The following is an 18,066-nucleotide window of genomic DNA, read 5'->3' on the forward strand; positions in this document are numbered from 1 at the left end:
ACATTCAATGCAGAATGTTGTATGAGAAATAGGAATGGCATGGCAATGTGAGAGATTATAAAAAAACAACACCCTTACAATCAAACAAAAAATATCACATCGCAATTGCTTGAAATCATCTGAAAGAAGGCTTTTTTCTTGTTTTGTTTTATAATCAATATTGATATTTTCTTATTCTTCTTGCTCCAATATACACATTTCAATAATGATAAAATGTTATGGTAACCCTTATCAGCTGCTTAAACCAACTGTGTTCATCGTGCACAGACTAGACAGTATGGTGAAGTTTTCATCTTACTTAATTCACCGATTGTTTCGTACATTATAATAATACAGTCATGTGTTTTCTCAGCTATACTACAATGTCTCTCTGTATTGAATGAAAGGACAAGTCCATCTTCATATAACATGTGGTTTGATTGAAGGCAACAATATCAGTAGAACACATCAGTGAAAGTTTGGGGAAAATCGGACAATCCGTTCAAAAGTTATGATTTTTTAAGTATCTGCGTACTCACTGCTGGATGAGAAGACTACCACATTGTATGATGTCACATGCGTACAACGATATAAGGAAAATAAAAAGAGAATTTTACAAAACTTTACTTTTTGAATAAAGTGCACATTTCTTCGACTTGTTAGTGACGTATGTTAAGGGTAAAATTATTCCCCTTGCCTTCTGAAAGAGAGAAGGCAAGTGTTTTGTTACGAGAGAAAAGTAAAAATATGTTGAATTTTCTTTATACTTTCTTTATGTCGTTGTACACGTGTGACATCACAAGCTATGGTAGTCTTCTCATCCAGTCGTGGCCATTACAAAAAGTGCGGTGACATCCTCCATAGGAAACGAGCGTTTTTAAATGCACCGCGCAGAGAGCACAATCAGGTATAGGACATTTACACGGACTCTCGACTTTACGAACTCATACCTCCCAGAATATGTCTTTTTGCTTTAATGCACCTGGCTTTTATGAAAATCTAGATTTCAAGCTTGCTCTAGATACCTCATTTGTAGAGTTTGGTGAAAATTTTACATCGGTACCTTTCGAGTTGAAAATTAGGTGTCATTTCTCACTCAAACGTAATCAGCTCTACGACAACACGCAATTTTACATTGACGGCGCGGTGTGCCAACTTTGAGCCTGAATGCCATTTTGGAAAGGTTATTGTACTGCCATACCTGTTGTTTTTGTACAATGCACCTGCCTAGTGAGTTGCAGCAAATACTCACGTGTATTTATACTGAGTTTGGAGGAATTTCGTGAAACTTCGCCATCGGTACCTTTTCGATATTCATAAGCCATCCACCAATATGTTCCTACACTAAAGCAATTGCGCGTCCCTCGCATCGGGTCAACGCGTGATCGTGACGTAGCGCGTATGCAAATTCGTGACGTGACAATAGGTGCGCACGTCTTTATTACTATTTAGATTTCATTAATACATTAGCTCAACGTAGCATTTGTGATATTTAGCGCGTGATTGCATTATGAATATGTATTATTCTTTAACGCTCAGCGCACTGTGATTGGTGGTATGCAAATTACGGATATACGTCATAGCTCATTATCTGTTTGTCACCGTTCGCGTGTACACTTTTTGTAATGCTGAGCAGAAACCTCAAAAATGCATAACTTTCGAACGGATTGTCCGATTTTTTCTCAAACTGTCACTGATGTGTTCTGCTAATATTGCTGCATTCATAGAACCCACATGTCTATGAAGGTGAACTTGTCCTTTAAGATTAAGTCATCTTGTGAAGATAAGTATACAGGGCGACTTTATCTGAGGGCGTGACAGTATATCGCCCTTTCTAATTTGCGTGCCAGATTTTGACCTCAAAACATGTGAAAGTTTGTGAAATTTGTGTTCGATTTCAATAAATATTGATTGTTCCATCATTCCGATCTACACTTGGAAGTATGTCTTTGCTTTGCTACATGGTATAAAATATTGATCACATCTTTCTCTTTGTTGAAGGTAATCCGCCATCTCGTGACTCTTCAGAGGGAGGGATGCCGTCCCTGACAGCCATCTTTGCCATCTTTATCATCATCCTCATCATTTGCATCCTCACCGTGCTCGTCTTTGCAATCCTCTACTGCTTTATGGGGAACAGCCACTACTTCGCACAGGCTCCGGGGAAGCGGTCGGGCAGTAGCAAGCTCCACTACCTCAACCAGGCTTACGACAGCGACAACGACAGTCAGCCAGCGACCGAGCGGTACCACGAAGGCCGCGGTGGTGGGACGGCCCGGCGTAATGTCTCCAGACAATTCAGTCGGTCGTCGCTGAGCACGCAGTACGGCTACACCGAGCAGGATCGGAATGACCTCTCCTACATGAACTCCAATTTCTCATTTGGCGTAGTCGACGACGAAGGCGGGCTGACGATGAGGCCGGTTGGGCCTAGTCGGTCGGTACACGGTAGTCCAGACGGTGGGGAAGACATGTCATCGCGTGATGCGACGGGAGAGAACCCGCCTACGAGTGAGAGCCAGCCAGGCGATCGCGATAAACGGGTCCTCGACGAAAACACTGGAGAACTACTGTGGCCAGCTCCTCCAACTCCCCCGGAACCGCCTCCTCCTCGGGAGCATGCAACACGTGCAGACAGTGACGATACCCCGATGACACGATTGTGAGCTGTAGTCAACATTACAGTAACGTCAATAGTGGTTTCTGCGAACACAGTCGTCCATTATATTTCTCTGGGCATTAAAGATTACAATGATATCATCAATGTACAGAGATATTGTGTAGCACGCAAGTAAATATGGACGCACAGCTATTCCACTTAGTTTTTGTTTTAGGTTGTTGTTTTTTCTCCGTCTCTCTGAGAGGAAGAGAGCTGGCTTCTCGAAACACCTTTCACTGTAATGTATACCGCAAAGAGTGGCTGCCATTTCGACATCTGCCCAGGGTACTGTTCCTTGCTTTCGTTTTTGTGCTTTCACTAAATGTATCATTCATACTAAGAAGTAATAAGAAGCGATATATAGGCATAGCTAGATTTCAACAGGTATCTTATTGTCCGAGCTTCTTTTGGTCGGTTTAGCAGTGGACGTTCGCCAGGACTGTATTTACGTACAAAAGAAATTTACTCCATACAGCATCGCTCTGAGACATTCGGAGACATTCGGATACTACAGTAATTTTCATACTTTTACATTTGAATGTAAAATATACTGGGTACAGAGTTTTAGGATTTAATATGATTGTGATGAGGAATAAAAATGTTTTCAAAATCTATGACAAATCATAGTGAACAAGGATGATGGCATAATAGCCTCACCATTAAACATGCATGAGTGGGAGCTCAAGGAAGCAGAACAAATAAGGAAGCATGAATAAATTCTACACAGGTGAACTCGTTAAGCAAGTGGTATTGTAAAGCATTACATTGCTACTTTTCTGCAAAATGTGAGTCTCCCATGTCATCATCCTCGTTCAGTGTAATCAGGTTATTTTTTCAGAGTATTCATTTCTCCGATCAGGGCAACAATAAATCCCGCAAATCTATTCATATAGCTGTCAATTTATGTACTACATGATGTGAAATTACGAAACTTGTCTCGAATTCTCCTATTACACGATACTTACGAGTAGGTTCACAACATAGTGTAGTACATTTGAAACTTAGAACTTGTGTAAACTTTGAAGCGAAACGTGATATTTGGCAGTCATACGGTAATGATTATGAACATAGTGTACAAGACCTAGAAGGCACATATATATTATACTTTTACCGACATAATAAAAAAATACAGTCTACCTGTACAGTACAATATCCTTATTTCTGAGTGAGAAATCTGAAAAAGAAAGGTTGGGAATAGGTAGTATATGCAATCGGTGTTGTCTACCTTTAGACGAGGTGACTGCCGGACTGATTTTTTTTTTCCTGGGTAATGGCTGGATGTGTTTGTGATTTCATGATACGTATGTGCGGCGTTGATATTACAAAATCATACAAGCACACGTAATCCACTACGATACACACATTCAATCAATATTTCAAATATCATTAAACAAACATCAATAATTAAACAATAATATATAGTTTTACGGAATGTTATGTTCATACAATGACCCGTCGTGTAACGCCCTATAAACAACAAACGCTATCCACCTGGCACATTGGGTCAAACAAATTAGTAGAAGTGAACTGAACAGTGAATTTGAAGGGAAAGCCCGGGGGGGGGGGTGTTACGGGTCTATCACATAGCTCGAAACGGCATACCATGTCTTGAATAGGAACATAGAAAAACGGATTGTGTGGGTTGGCCTTTGTGTGAGTGCAGATTATCCAACCGGTGGCCATGTTGAAGGTTATGGACCACAATAGTAAGAGGAAACCCTATTAACACAAACATAGTCGTGCAGACTAGCCTGTTTAATTGGTTACAGCTCGTTATTCCGAGGGTTCGTTATTCCGAAGGATCTTTATTCCTAAGATTTATTATTCCGAAGGTTCATTGTTCCTAATTTCATTTTCGGATTAACCAATCTTCGGAATAACGAACCTTCCGGAATAAAGACACAAATTTTCGGATTAACGGACCCTATTTCATTTTCGGATTAACGAACCTGTAGGTATAGGGAATTTGCGTGTTTCGGATTAACGACCCTTCGGAATAACGAACCTTCGGAATAGCGAACCTTCGGAATAACGAACAGCACCCGTTTAGTTGACCACTTTCAGTGACAGATCTCATCCATTTCAATGAGACTCCCAGTGTTCCTTCATGATAATGCTCAAAATCGGAAATGTGGAACTTGTCATTGTTGTCTTTAAAGTTAATGTGCATAGTCATGCATTTTTGTCAACTCAATGAGGTATCAATAGAAAGAAGAAGAGTTTCCCTTTCCTCACAACCAAAATTGCGCTCTCCATAGATGACATTTATGAAACAGTACCCCTCTAAAGTACGATTACTTTCAATTTTTGATACGCACAGTATTTTCACTTGAAAAAAAAATGCACAAAATTAATTCAATCGACTGCAAAATAAGATAATGTATCAAGACCAGTGTGTGTTTGTCTGTATATTGTACTTTGTATACTGTTTAACAAATGTTTACATTTGAGGATTTTTTTTTCAATGCCAGCGGTATGTATTGGTTTACTTCATAATTACCCATTCCTGCCATCCGGCTTATACATTGTACATGTACTATGAAAATATTAGTATTATGTAGATTGAAATAGATAGGTAAAATGCATAATGTGCACGTGGGATATAGTGAACACTCTAGCTTCTCGATCGCTGTCAATAATACCAGTTTTTATTTCATTTCCATCCAACAAACAGTGATACATGATACAAAGTATACATTATTTTTACAATTCTTTGACCATGCTGACAATGAATTGCAAATTCAAAAAGAAGTATTTACGTCATAATGAATAATAATGAATAGGCAATTGTGTACAAATTATTACATTGGGGAAAATGCACACTTTGCAATGGTGACGAATGGTATCCATCTGTCCATCGTGTCCATAGCAATAGAAAAGAATAATCTACAAAAAAATGAAGCTTAAGTAAGACATAAGTAACTCTTACATGGCGTGCGTTCGTAAGTTGATTTATTTCTTGGTGAGTCATTTATTTATTATCTACTAGTATTCATTTATTTATTGTTTATTTCCGTCTATTGTACTTTGGGGGGAAAGGAATACAATGACCAGTCAACAACTCCTAATATGCTACCTGTGAAGCATAAACATTAATTTCATTCATTTCGTACACTATGTACGCATAGTTAAAGGACAAGTTCACCTTCATAGACATGTGGATTGAGTGAATGCAGCAATATCAATAGAACACATCAGCCAGAGTTTGAGGAAAATTGGATAATCCGTTCAAAAGTTATGAATTTTTGTAGTTTCTGCTTAGTCACTGCTGGATGAGAAGACTTTCAATTCAATTCAATTCAAAGTTTATTTCATTTTTCGACAAAACATATGTTTCACTTCTTTTGGTAACAGAGAATGAGGTAAATAGAACATAGAGAAGTGAAAAGACTGTACAACACTTGAGGACCTATTATAGTAGTCATACATAGTATAGTACAAAAGAAACAGAAGTGATCAAAGTGAAGTACATGTATACCGTTGCATAAAGTGCGAAAAATGGAGGGACCCACTAAAAAGACAGAGCTTGTAGTGTGTGGGCCCCTCTGAAAAAGAACATCGATGGAAAGATAAATTGAATCATCTTAGATACAAAAAATAACAAAGTGGAAGAAGTCTGGAAGCCCACTGAAAATTAGATTACCAGATATACACTTTCATAGATGTGAACAAACATGAAACAGGACTAGACAACAAGACAACTTCAACAGCTTGTGATGTCGCATGTGTACACCGATATAAAGAAATTGTAAGGAAAATTCAAGATACTGTATTCCCAATTTTCTCATATGATGAAAGAACATTGACTTTCCTCTTTCCGAAGGCAAGGAGGAATAATATTACCCTTGATATACGTCAGTAACAAGTCGAAGAAATGTGCACTTTATTCAAAAAGTAAAATTTTGTGAAATTCTCTTTATATTTTCCTCATATTGTTGTACGCATGTGACATCATACACTCTACTAGTTTTGACATCCAGCAATGACTGTGCAGATACTTTTTAACAATTCATAACTTTTGAACGGATTGTCAAATTTTCCCCAAGCTTTCACTGATGTGTTCTACAAAATATTGCTGCATTCACTCAATCCACATGTATATGAAGGTGGACTTGTCCTTTAAAATCTGTTAGGAACAGTTATGGAGTAAAGATGTGAAGTGTACATTATTGTAATATGTGTGTAATTTTCAAAGAAGTACAAGATCATTTTCAGTATAATAATGATAGTTATAGTAACATCAAACAATACCACAGTATGTCATCTTGACACTCTACACAAAAGTCATCATAAAATGACACAACAAAATGAACACTGATATTTTTTCATACCTATACTTTCATCTACATCTCTAAAAATCTAAACAATGCTAAATCTAAAGAATCCTCTTGACACATTAGGAAATGTATTATAATAAAGCATTTTTACCTTGCAACTAAAACTGACAAATTGCTCTCATTGACATACGCATAGCATTCATTCAGTATTCAGTCTTAGATGATAACTATGATAAGAAATCATGGACATACGTAATACACGGGTTTTATTGACGTCGATGAAGAGCAATTGCAAGTCAGTTGCAATGAAAATAACCTGATGCAAGAATCATTATTTTTGACATTTTGACAGTTTCTAAAATAATTCACGTGCGGAAGAGCGGATTACCTCAGTTCGGAAATCAAAGTGGAAATCCGCCACAAGTTGGGATTCTTGCGAAATATAGCAAAACCAGACAAAGAAAATGGTAGAGGTTTAGTGAAAATCGGACAATATATAATTTTATGACAGTTATTGAATTTCAACATGTCCAAAGCTTCAAATGTCTTTAGTATGTCGTTGATATTATACGTTGCACTCAAATCACACGTGCAAATTAATTCCCAGTAAACTTATTGCTGATATATTGTTACATATGCATGGACTTAACCTTGACACGAAGGAGACATCTTGTTGATGTCACCCACGAAAGGAAATAAAAAAAGAAATTTAGTGTAGTTTTGTCATAGTTTAATGGGAGCCTACGAAGTAATAATCTTAATTTCTGCCTGTTTACAATGATCCAATACAACAAGGAATGAGATTTAATTTGATAACAAAGATTATATTTTGACTTCATGAATTTACCTAAATAATCATATACGTTCCACACAGCTCGAGGTATTTCAATGCATCTTTGCAACACACGATCGTAGGGCTGCATGACACATCTGATGAGGGAGTAAACAAGCGTGGGCACGTTTATGGTAGGGGGCGTTTTTTATTTTTATGGCTTTTCAAATAAAGAATATAAAGATTAGCATTCATACGTGCATTGTGCAGTATACTACTAGTATGTCAAAAACTATATTTATGTGCGTACTCCTGTGTGCATGTGCTTTGCTATAATTGACCTCTATTTTCTACCTTTCTACGATTCTCTCTGCTGGCTATATATACCTCCAAGTTGTCTTTCTACCGAGGGACTGTGTATACGCGTACTAAAAGTTTTTCAGCGAGTACCTCCCACTGAAATTAGTCAGTTTTATATATTTCTGCGGAGATTTATACTTTTTCTCTTTTCCCCAGCGTTCTCACGTTGTCATAATCGAAATCATGTACCGTCGCGTTATATCCGTGGGGTTATATTCGCTTATTTCATACTTACTATATTATATATACGTAGTATTCACTTATTGTAAATTGGCAACAATATCACCATATGTTGTCCAGTTCGTGTTATATTCCAAACTCGCTTTTAGTTTCTTTCTTCAATGTAAAAATGTGGATATAGTTGCAAAACAGGCATTGCAGTGCTTTCTTTCATATTTCTCGTTCTTACTGAATCAAAAGAGACGGAGCTCGGCATCTATACCGTTTTGTTGCGTCAGAGTACAACAATTCTAGTTATCTGCCACAAGACAGTGATTATAGCAGTCATGATTTCGGTCGTGATAATTCTAATCGTGATAATTCTAATCGTGATAATCATGATTAGGCTAGCAATGGCATAATAATGATAAACTGGCATTGCCATTCATAAACAACATAAAAAAATACGCCGGTTTAACTTTAATTTCAGAGGTTTGTTAATCCGAAAATAGAAAAAAGAGGTTCGCAATTCCGAAAATTTGTTAGTACACACCGTCTTTATCTAACCATATTCCATGGTCAGAATAACGAAATCGAACCTTATTTCATTTTCATATTAACAAAACTTCGAAGTAACGAGTCCTATGTCATTTTCGCAACTACGAACCTTCGGGATAACGAACTTTGGGAATGACGCAATAAATAATACGCATGAACGAACATCGAAATACGTGTATCTGGAATTTGTGTGTTTTGGAATAACGAACTTTTCGGAATAATAAACCCAATTTCATTTTTGGATGAACGAAGCTTGGGAATAACGAACATCACCCTGGAAAAAAAAACCACAGTTGTTAATATCTAATATGTTGTATTTTGCTTAGGAATTGATTTTATTCACTTGCTTTCGGTAAACACTCCGTCCAGCCATTTCATGGAGAAGAAGATTAGCATTCGCTCATGAAACCGAGAAAAGATATCCTTGTAAAAATCAACACAAAGAAAAAGAAGTAAGAACGAGATATTGATTATGGTCTGCACGTCCATTATGTTGCCGAAACGTAATATTCTCGATTGGTTAACTGATTAGTTGAAAAGGCAATTTCTCCTTTATACACCATAGACTGTCAGAAACTGTCAGTCATAGTAGGCATCACTCATATTGATTTTCAGACCGCAAGTTCTGATCGGAGAGGATCGGAAGCATCGAAATTCATCATCAAACCACTGATTAATGTATGTCATGTCATAGTGTTATGTGACCACATTTCTCTCTTGCTAGCTATTCGCAAGTCAGAGAGGTAAAACGCCATTCATTTTCTTGTTTCTCGTCAACGTTTTTGCAAGTCTTTCCCAGAAGAGCATTTGTTGGTATCTTTCTTCGCTCCATTGGAAGTAAGGTTTATTCTTACTGAGGAACAGTCGTACCAGATAGGGAAGCTGGTTGTCTGGAATGTCTTCTCGAAAAACCATGACGACGTTTTCGAGTTGGATGTCGTTCATGTGCGCCACGGCCATTTGTAGCATCATCAGGTAGTTGGCGTCGTCGACGGACGCGTTGCTGACGATTACCAGGTTCTTGAAGCTGTTCTCAATGACCCGATCGATGGCGTCAAAGCGCGTACTTCCCAGGGGCAAATCGTCATCGCCGCACACGATCCTGTTGCGAGGGAAGTCTGGAAGATGCTCCTGGACAGCTAACATAAACTCTTCAAGCACCCAACCCTCGTCTTCATCGGGGAAGATAATATTGAGGTCGTAACGGTAATCCTGATGTTCGCGTGCGTCCTCCATCTCATAGTATCCAATGATGAGAAGCCTCAAATGAAAGCACTTGTAATTCAGCCACCATCGGTTTCGCCAAGCCAGAACGGATCCAATAATACATGACAAGACCAGTGTACTCGCCGTGATGTAAACAGTCAGGTTTGGCCCACATGCTTTGTCAGGGTTAAACTCTAAAATTGATTTCCCCGCAAACTGTGAGAGAGATTGAGGTGAGCAAACAGTGGTACTGGGGTTTAATAGGGTCAGATTACCTTTACTAAGGAAACTTCTAAACCAAGACAGGTTGCAAGTGCACGCAAGTTCATTCTCAGATATATCCAAATATTTCATTGGAAGGAAAGTGTTTTCTGCTATACCTGTGATAGCATTTTGACGTAATGACACTATGTACAATTTATTGTTTCGCCTGAAAATGTCTTTATCTAGATTTCCACTTAATCTATTTGTATTCAAATACAAGTAGTGGAGAGAGGTTAACCAACGAAAGTGATCAAAAGTAAGAGAAAGAATGTTGTTCTTATCGAGGTATAACTTCTCTAGAGACGATAAATTGGAAAACAACTGCGTGGGAAGGCTTGCGATTCCACATTTTGTAAGGTGTAATTCTTTCAACTTTAAGAGGCCAGTGAATGTATTAAAATATAAAGTGGAGAGCTGGTTGCTCTGTAAAAGAAGTTTTTCGAGAGAAGACAGTGCAGTCAGTACAGGACCAGTATTTGTAATCAATTTCTCTCCGGTGATGGCAGCAGAGCTCAAATCTAGTGTGCGAAGTGAGGTCAACTCATTAAACGTTGTGCTTCCTATTCCAAAGCTGCCGTGGGATAAATCAAGGAATGACAACCTCCGAAGACATTTAAAGGGGTTCCTGACCTCTGTTGCGAATCCTAGACCTGTTAAGTCTAAGTGTTCTAGGTTGTCCAAACCGGCGAATCCGCTGTTTAGGATTCTGCGAATTGGATTTGCGCTTAGTCTCAGACATGTCAAGTTAGACAGAAGAGAAAATGGACCGAATTCTACAGAACCAATGTAATTATTGGACATGTCTATGGTCTTCACTGAGACAAACCGAAAAAAGCTTCGCTGGAGCTTGAAAATTTCATTAAATGATAAATCTAGGAACGCCAAGTGTTGGAGCTTCGCAGAAAGTTCAAAGTCCAAGAGGGATATCTTATTGTTGAACAATACCAGCTTCTGAAGATTTGGAACATGTTGCAGCACCGACTCTGCGATAGTAGTCAACAAATTCTCGCCCAGGTCAAGTATTTGTAGAGACCACAAACCCTCAAACGTGCGATTTTGCAAACTCTTTATCCTACACGATCTGAGATTTAATGACAGTAAAATATTCAATCCATTAAACACTCCTTCTGATAGGGATGATACTTTATTTTGTGAAAGATATAGCTTTACTAAGGGAGGAACACGGAGAGTGGTGTTGGATCGGAAGCCCCGGATTCGTACAATATTGCTGATGTTTAGGTTCAGATACTCCAGTGAATCCATCCCAAGAAATGCATCCAATGTCAAATCTTTTAAATTATTGTTGTCAAGATCTAGCTGTTTTACATGTTTCAAACGCTCAAATGTGCCATATGAAATATACACGATGTTGTTCCTAGACATTTTCATCCGGGAAATGTTTGCCGTTGTTAATGGTGCAAAATCATTCATGTTAATTCTTTTAATTTTATTCCACCTGAGGTAGAACATGCTGATACTTGTAATTAGACGTCCTGCGAAGCGAAATTGGCTCCCGACATTTGCATCGAAGTTTACAGTCGACCACGGGCGGAGCTGGTTCAGTGCTGTAAGAGGAATCGTCGTAAAATTATTGTGTGCCAAATCAAGAAAGCGAAGATTCGGATTCATTGAAAACGTGTCTGCATTCAGGGTGGTGAGATGGTTATAACCCAGCAATAGCTCTTCGAGGCGCTGAAGTGGATAAAAAGCTTCTTTCGCGATATGTTTTAGCTGGTTTCTCAACAGTTTCAACATTGTTACTGCAGGCATATCAACGAATGACTTCTTGGAAAGCGTTTCAAATTTGTTCTTAGTCAGGTCGAGTCCCGTTATGTCTGGAGGTAGATGAGACGGAACTTCTCGGAGGTTTCGATTGCTGCATGTTGCTAAAAAAGTTTGGCCTATGTGGTGAAAAGTGCATGGATGCCTAGTTGAATGACTGACGGAATCTCGATACTCAAACGCAGGGTTACAGAGACAGAGGAGAAGAATTGCGAAGCGTCCTGCTAGATATATAGAGGTCATGGTGAATGCTTGTCAACTGAGTCCTGTGACGCGTCGTGACGTTGCGGCAAGATCTTTAAACACGAGACGTGGACAACAAATTGTTGATAGGAGCTCCTGCACTCAAATTCCCCTTCGCTGCTCTGCCTGAAAAAAAAAAAAACAAGAACCAAACAGCGTTTAATAATTCAGCTCTCCGTACGATAGAGCAAAGCACCAAAGAGCATAGGAAATTTTGCTAGAGGGGAATCAGGATGATTGTATGCTGGGTGAATCAGTAGTATAAAATTGATTACAATCAGGTGACAATGTTTTGTGTATTAGTGACTCCATAATTTGTAAATGTGAAATACACGCAAGAGATTGAAAACCAAAACGGTTAGTGATTATGTTATTGGGGGAAATTTTATGGTAAATACACCGTAAGAAGCGAGCCTTCTTGATACCTGAACATCAAGAATAATTTCATTCAAATGATAATCGTCTAACAACCCCCTCCCCCAACACAATTTCACAACATGAAGATTTATGTGCAGATCAAGTTTGAGGGAGATATAAGTTTCGTAAAAACATGAAATCCAAAAACTTGTCCATTTTTGATCGTAGTTAGTGGAATTTCTATCATCCCGTTTTACTTCATTTTGCTTTTATTTCGGGCTCCTACATGTCCTTTTCAGGCCACCACAGACAAAAAAAAAAATAGAGTCGAATCCTGTGAGGTATTCCTATAGTGCTTTACAAGAGGATATAGAGCAATCATTATTTCTAGGCATGAACCTATGTCGACAGAGATTATTACAGCAAAACATCGTGTCTCAGTATTCACCCTATTACCCTTCGGGTATGTAGGTGGAATAAATTGTCCTACTCCTTTACTAGTCACAAGGATTTCCCACCTTTTGTTGTCTCGCCAAATGTAGCAAAATTTAAAAGATTATTCCCTTCGCTGCTGGATTCTGAGATATAGGCTGCAAAGAGTATAAAACATGGCAACAGTCCTCTTACTTTTATTATCATTCGCCTCTGTACACCTGAGCCGGCAGAGCATGAAGTCCTCTAACGTTAGTCCAGACATTTTCCCATAACGAACTCTTTCAATACATGTATGCCATTGACATTGCGTCCTATCCTACTGATGATGGCATCATTATGCGCGTGATAAGAGCTCATTCTAATTTAGTCGGGAATTTGACTTCTCTCATGAACCGGATGGCACCTCCTTCTCCGTTGCGATTGATTCACGTTGGTTCTCGCATTCGAGGTTGAATCAAAAGCAAAGGCATGGATCATTTTATCAATAAAGCCGTATTGCCGTAAAGAAAGTAAAAAAAAATAAAACCCTGATCAAAGGTCGCATCGAAAGTAATAGCGTGTATTATTTTGAATAGCAGTAATGTTATAAAAAACAAACAAACAAACAAACAAACAAACAAGTACCCATGTACACAGTAATATCAACCCATGAGTTTCTTCCTGCAAAGTATCGATTTCAAAGCATGGATTACATGCTCATCTACAGTGAGTGTTTTGACTTGAAGGAGACATTTAGTTGCTTTTTAGGCTTTTGCTCTTCATGCCTTTGAACATTATAACTTGGTTATACTGGGTACTTAGTTTCAGAATACATAGTGATCGGGATGAAAAATAAGAATACTTTCAAAACTTATAACAAATCACTTCGAACAAGGATGGTGACACAGCAGCTTCACATAAGAATATCGGGTTGGGTGCGCGTGGAAGCAGAACACAAGAAAGAAGAATGCATAAATTCTATAAATTTAATGTGAACTTTTTTCAATATAAGCAAGTGGTATTTTGATATTGAATTAGGCCCACATCGCTACAGTACTGGAACATGTAGGCCTCCTAATGTCACCATGCTTGTCCAGTATATTTGTTTGGGGTTTTCAGAGTGTTTGTTTATCTACTCAAGGACCTCAATAAATTCCACGAATCCATACATGGCACTCTCAATTTATGTACAATTGTACTTCATGATGTGATATCAAAAATTATTGTCTGAAATTCTCCCTTAAAGGTAATTTTGTGTTGAATCGATTTCATAACATATCCTTCCCTCTCTTTGCACTGTGCTCTCCTTGGACGTCCCATCTTCGCAGCCGTGTATCTTAACCAATTAATATATGCATAAATTGAACATTTATTGTTGCATGTTATGCCTTCTTTGAGGACCTCGAAATACGTAGATATAAGTTGCCTTGAAAACCAAATTCCTTAAGCTTGCAGAGAGAGAGAGAAAAAAGAAAGAAAGAAAGCATGATTATACAAAAATATATGAATTCGCACTATAAAACGAAATCACGCTTCTTCATTCTCGAGAAAGAGACTAAGACAATGTATTTGATATCTATTGAGCAGTCAGAAAGAAACAACTTGATGAAAAACTACTATAAACAACAACAAATCACTACTTCAATGCTACATGCTAAATATGAAGACTGTGCAGGCAAAGTATTGGTCACCCGAGTACAAGAGAGTTTTGAAGCGCTGTCTGAACACAATGTTAGTCGACGAAGCATCTGGGTAGTCGACTCGACTCCAGAAAGGCCAACGCACTAGGACAGAACAGATAAAAAAAGTAATGTCTAATGGTTGTCTATATGTTTCCTTATAATCTTCATAAGTTCGTCAACTGTATAGGCCACTGTTCCGCTACTGTACATGTTTGTACATGTACTAACGTTTCACTTTCATAGAACGTAAACCTTTCAATTTCCTCGTATAAAATTTATACACTTTCTTTTACCAGATGGTTTGATGAGAGCATTATACAGTGTACTTTTGAAACGTTAAAGCTTGTCCATGGAGGAAATAGAGTAAGTGCTGTAGTTGCCATACACCCGAATGTGACATTAATATAAGGTCAGAATGTAACCAACAAAACCTATTTGCCTATGAGTTGTGCTGTTCGGACCACTTGGCAAATACTCTTGTCGAATATTCAATTACTTCATATCGTCTGCAAATAATGTTCATTTCACTCAGCGAGGGTATACAGCTGGTTGGCGCAAGGAGAGGGTGAGAGGGTGAGAGAGGGAAGAACAAAACAGACGAATGCGAGGCAATTTTATCATGAAGATAGAAATGTACGTTTTAGGATTAAATGATTTCAGTTTGTTGGATATATAGAATAAAATTATATAATACATATATCCTTATACATGCATCTGTAATTGTTCAGTATGTTATATTACTATAGTATATAAAGGTACATTTTGATGTTATTCTTTAACAACTTTTATTAATACATCGTGACACGAGTCTGTTGTGTGTATAGTGATTGATATATATATATATATATATATATATATATATATATATATATATATATATATACCTTTTGTATATGCCTTGTGTCTCCCGTTTCATCCAGTGCAATGTTTCATGAAACTTGTAAGCCCTGACTAACTGTCGGTTTCTGACAATCACCATGGTCGCTGTCGGTGACCAGAGCTTCTCAGCCAATCAAAACCAAGGATTTTACTGAAGTTGTCAGTTGTCAGGGCTGACAACTTTCACGAAATGGTACCCCAGGAGGCAACCTAGGCTTCACATGTTTTGTTGACATAATCATTTGTTGACATGATAAAGAATGTTCAACTGGATAAGGGGCGACATAAACATACTCTAAATTATGTATAAAATTGCACACAAGTTTTGTCCGAAATATTTGCTTGATATGTTTCAATTTAAAGTTTTCAGCTATAACGTAAGGAATTCATCGTTAAATTTTGTGTTACCTTTGATTAAGACTTGTTTCAAACATAAAAGTTTGACATATTCTGGATCAATGCATTGGAATAAGTTACCACTGGAATTGAAACAAAAACCAACGTTTGTAAGCTTTAAAAACGCACTCGACCAAAACTGTTAATTGACTTTTTCAGTTTCCCCCCTTTGCATGGGCTTCTCTCTCCCTATCTCTCCCCCCCTCTCTCTCTCTGTTTCTCTTTCTGTCTGTCTCCCTCATTCTCTCTCTCTCCTGAACTCTCATTTGTTTTCGTCTCTTTCATTTTAAAAAACTACGGCGATGTACTTGTATAATTGTACATGGTTATCTTTGATTGATCATGTTTGTTTCTGTCGAAATGTGTGCCGCAGTTTCATCAACATGTTGTTGTGTTTTTTCTATTTTTTTGTTTTTATGTATGAGTTTTGTTTTTTGTTTGTTTGGTTTCTTTTTTCATTTCTGTATAAAATGTTTATCTATGTTGTATTTTTTTATCCGCACGGACCTGCGGAAGAACAGCCTTCGGGCTGAAGTATGTGCCGTGCATAAATAAATAAATGAAATGAAATGAAATGAACTGCAATGCATGTACACATACACACACATACACATACACACACACGCATAAATAAATGAATATATATATATATATATATATATATATATATATATATATATATATACATTATATATTATATAAAGACCTACATACATCAATAAGAAATACACCAATGAACACCTCTGAATCTTGTCTTAAGAAAAAAAGCACTACGACACAACGAATAAAAAGGCGATGTGTAGTTAGCGTACTGCGTAAAACCAATTTTGTTCTGCAAACCTACAAGCTTCACACACACACACACACATGTATATATATATATATATATATATATATATATATATATATATATATATATAATACGTTTATATTATAATATATGCAAATGCACAGTAAACCTCGCGAAAGTCCACACACAAGACCAAGACACAAGGGACGGGAGAATGACTTACAATGAAGTCAACAAAGTGGCAAAAAAAACAAAAAAGAATTGGGACTTATCATTTTCAATCACTTGGGCAATTTGCTGACATTTATAATGTTAACTCACCCAAGGTTTACTGTGTATTTACATACATACATATTTATTTGTGTTTGTGTACACCCACACACATCCAAACATGCAAGATATAACGGGTAGACTAACAAAAAAAAAAACATACAAAACATGTGTAAATACTACATGTCTACTCAGCAACGACAAAATGACTATATATGTTGAGATGGATTATTTTCTAAACCATTTTGTCTTTAATAATGTTTTAGTGAAGCAAAAAAAAAAAAAAAAAAGTCACCCAAGTGTACAAAATATAAAATATGCCCTCCACACAAGCCCCTACATAGAATTCTGCTTTTGGACCCAATATCAAATCAAACAGCTGAAGTAGTAATGAGTGGAATGACAGACGCATAACACATCACATCTTTGTTAAAAAATCAACAACAACAAAAAAGCACAATAAATTCCTTTCATCTACATGATCACCTGTATTTTTTCAAAGATGGCATTGCACATCATGAACAAACACCCAATGTATTTGAATTACCTAACTACAATTGTACATCTATGGCCCTGTACACCCCTAGTTCTCCTCTTTTCCCCTCCTTTTCTTTCCTAACTAAAAAAAAAAATTAATTAATTTAACTTAATTTAGCAGACAGTATCGAAGAGCCTGGGAAAAAGAACAAATAATATTTGGCATGTCTTCTGTTACCTATCGTTTACTTCTTGCAAAACAAAAAGATGTCGAACAACTTTGAGACAAACTTGAGACAAGGAATTCAAACATGAATACTTATCATCAAAATTCCTTAGTCCCAGTATACGTGTATCAGACAAAGTCCTGGGTGTACACATGCATTACAGACAAAATCTACACTCCAGCAGGTCAAGTAATTACAGGACATATGACTTCAGTTTGCTGATGCCTCAGTCTGTAGTATGTAATACCACGAAGGAAAGTATCCCAGCATGTGGTTTTCTACTTTTTCATTTTATTCTTAAATTCTAGATTTTGT

At 37.4% G+C, this 18,066-nt stretch overlaps 1 protein-coding gene across 1 annotated transcript; it reads right to left on the reverse strand.

Moving 5' to 3' along the window:
- Positions 1–9,499: 9,499 nt before the first annotated feature.
- On the reverse strand, positions 9,500–10,000 carry LOC139717638 (toll-like receptor 13). The gene has a single exon (XM_071629144.1). It carries the CDS (start codon positions 9,998–10,000, stop codon positions 9,500–9,502), a length of 501 nt encoding a protein of 166 aa, XP_071485245.1.
- Between the last annotated feature and the right edge of the window lie 8,066 nt (positions 10,001–18,066).

Source organism: Diadema antillarum, unplaced genomic scaffold, assembly GCF_040938485.1.
Source record: "Diadema antillarum isolate AM-2024a unplaced genomic scaffold, OU_Dant_1.0 scf00000078, whole genome shotgun sequence".
NCBI lineage: Eukaryota > Metazoa > Echinodermata > Echinoidea > Diadematoida > Diadematidae > Diadema > Diadema antillarum.

What these genes read in the sequence shown, in the direction of transcription:
- LOC139717638 (XM_071629144.1), bottom strand. Translation starts at nt 10,000, where the DNA reads ATGGAGGACGCACGCGAACATCAGGATTACCGTTACGACCTCAATATT.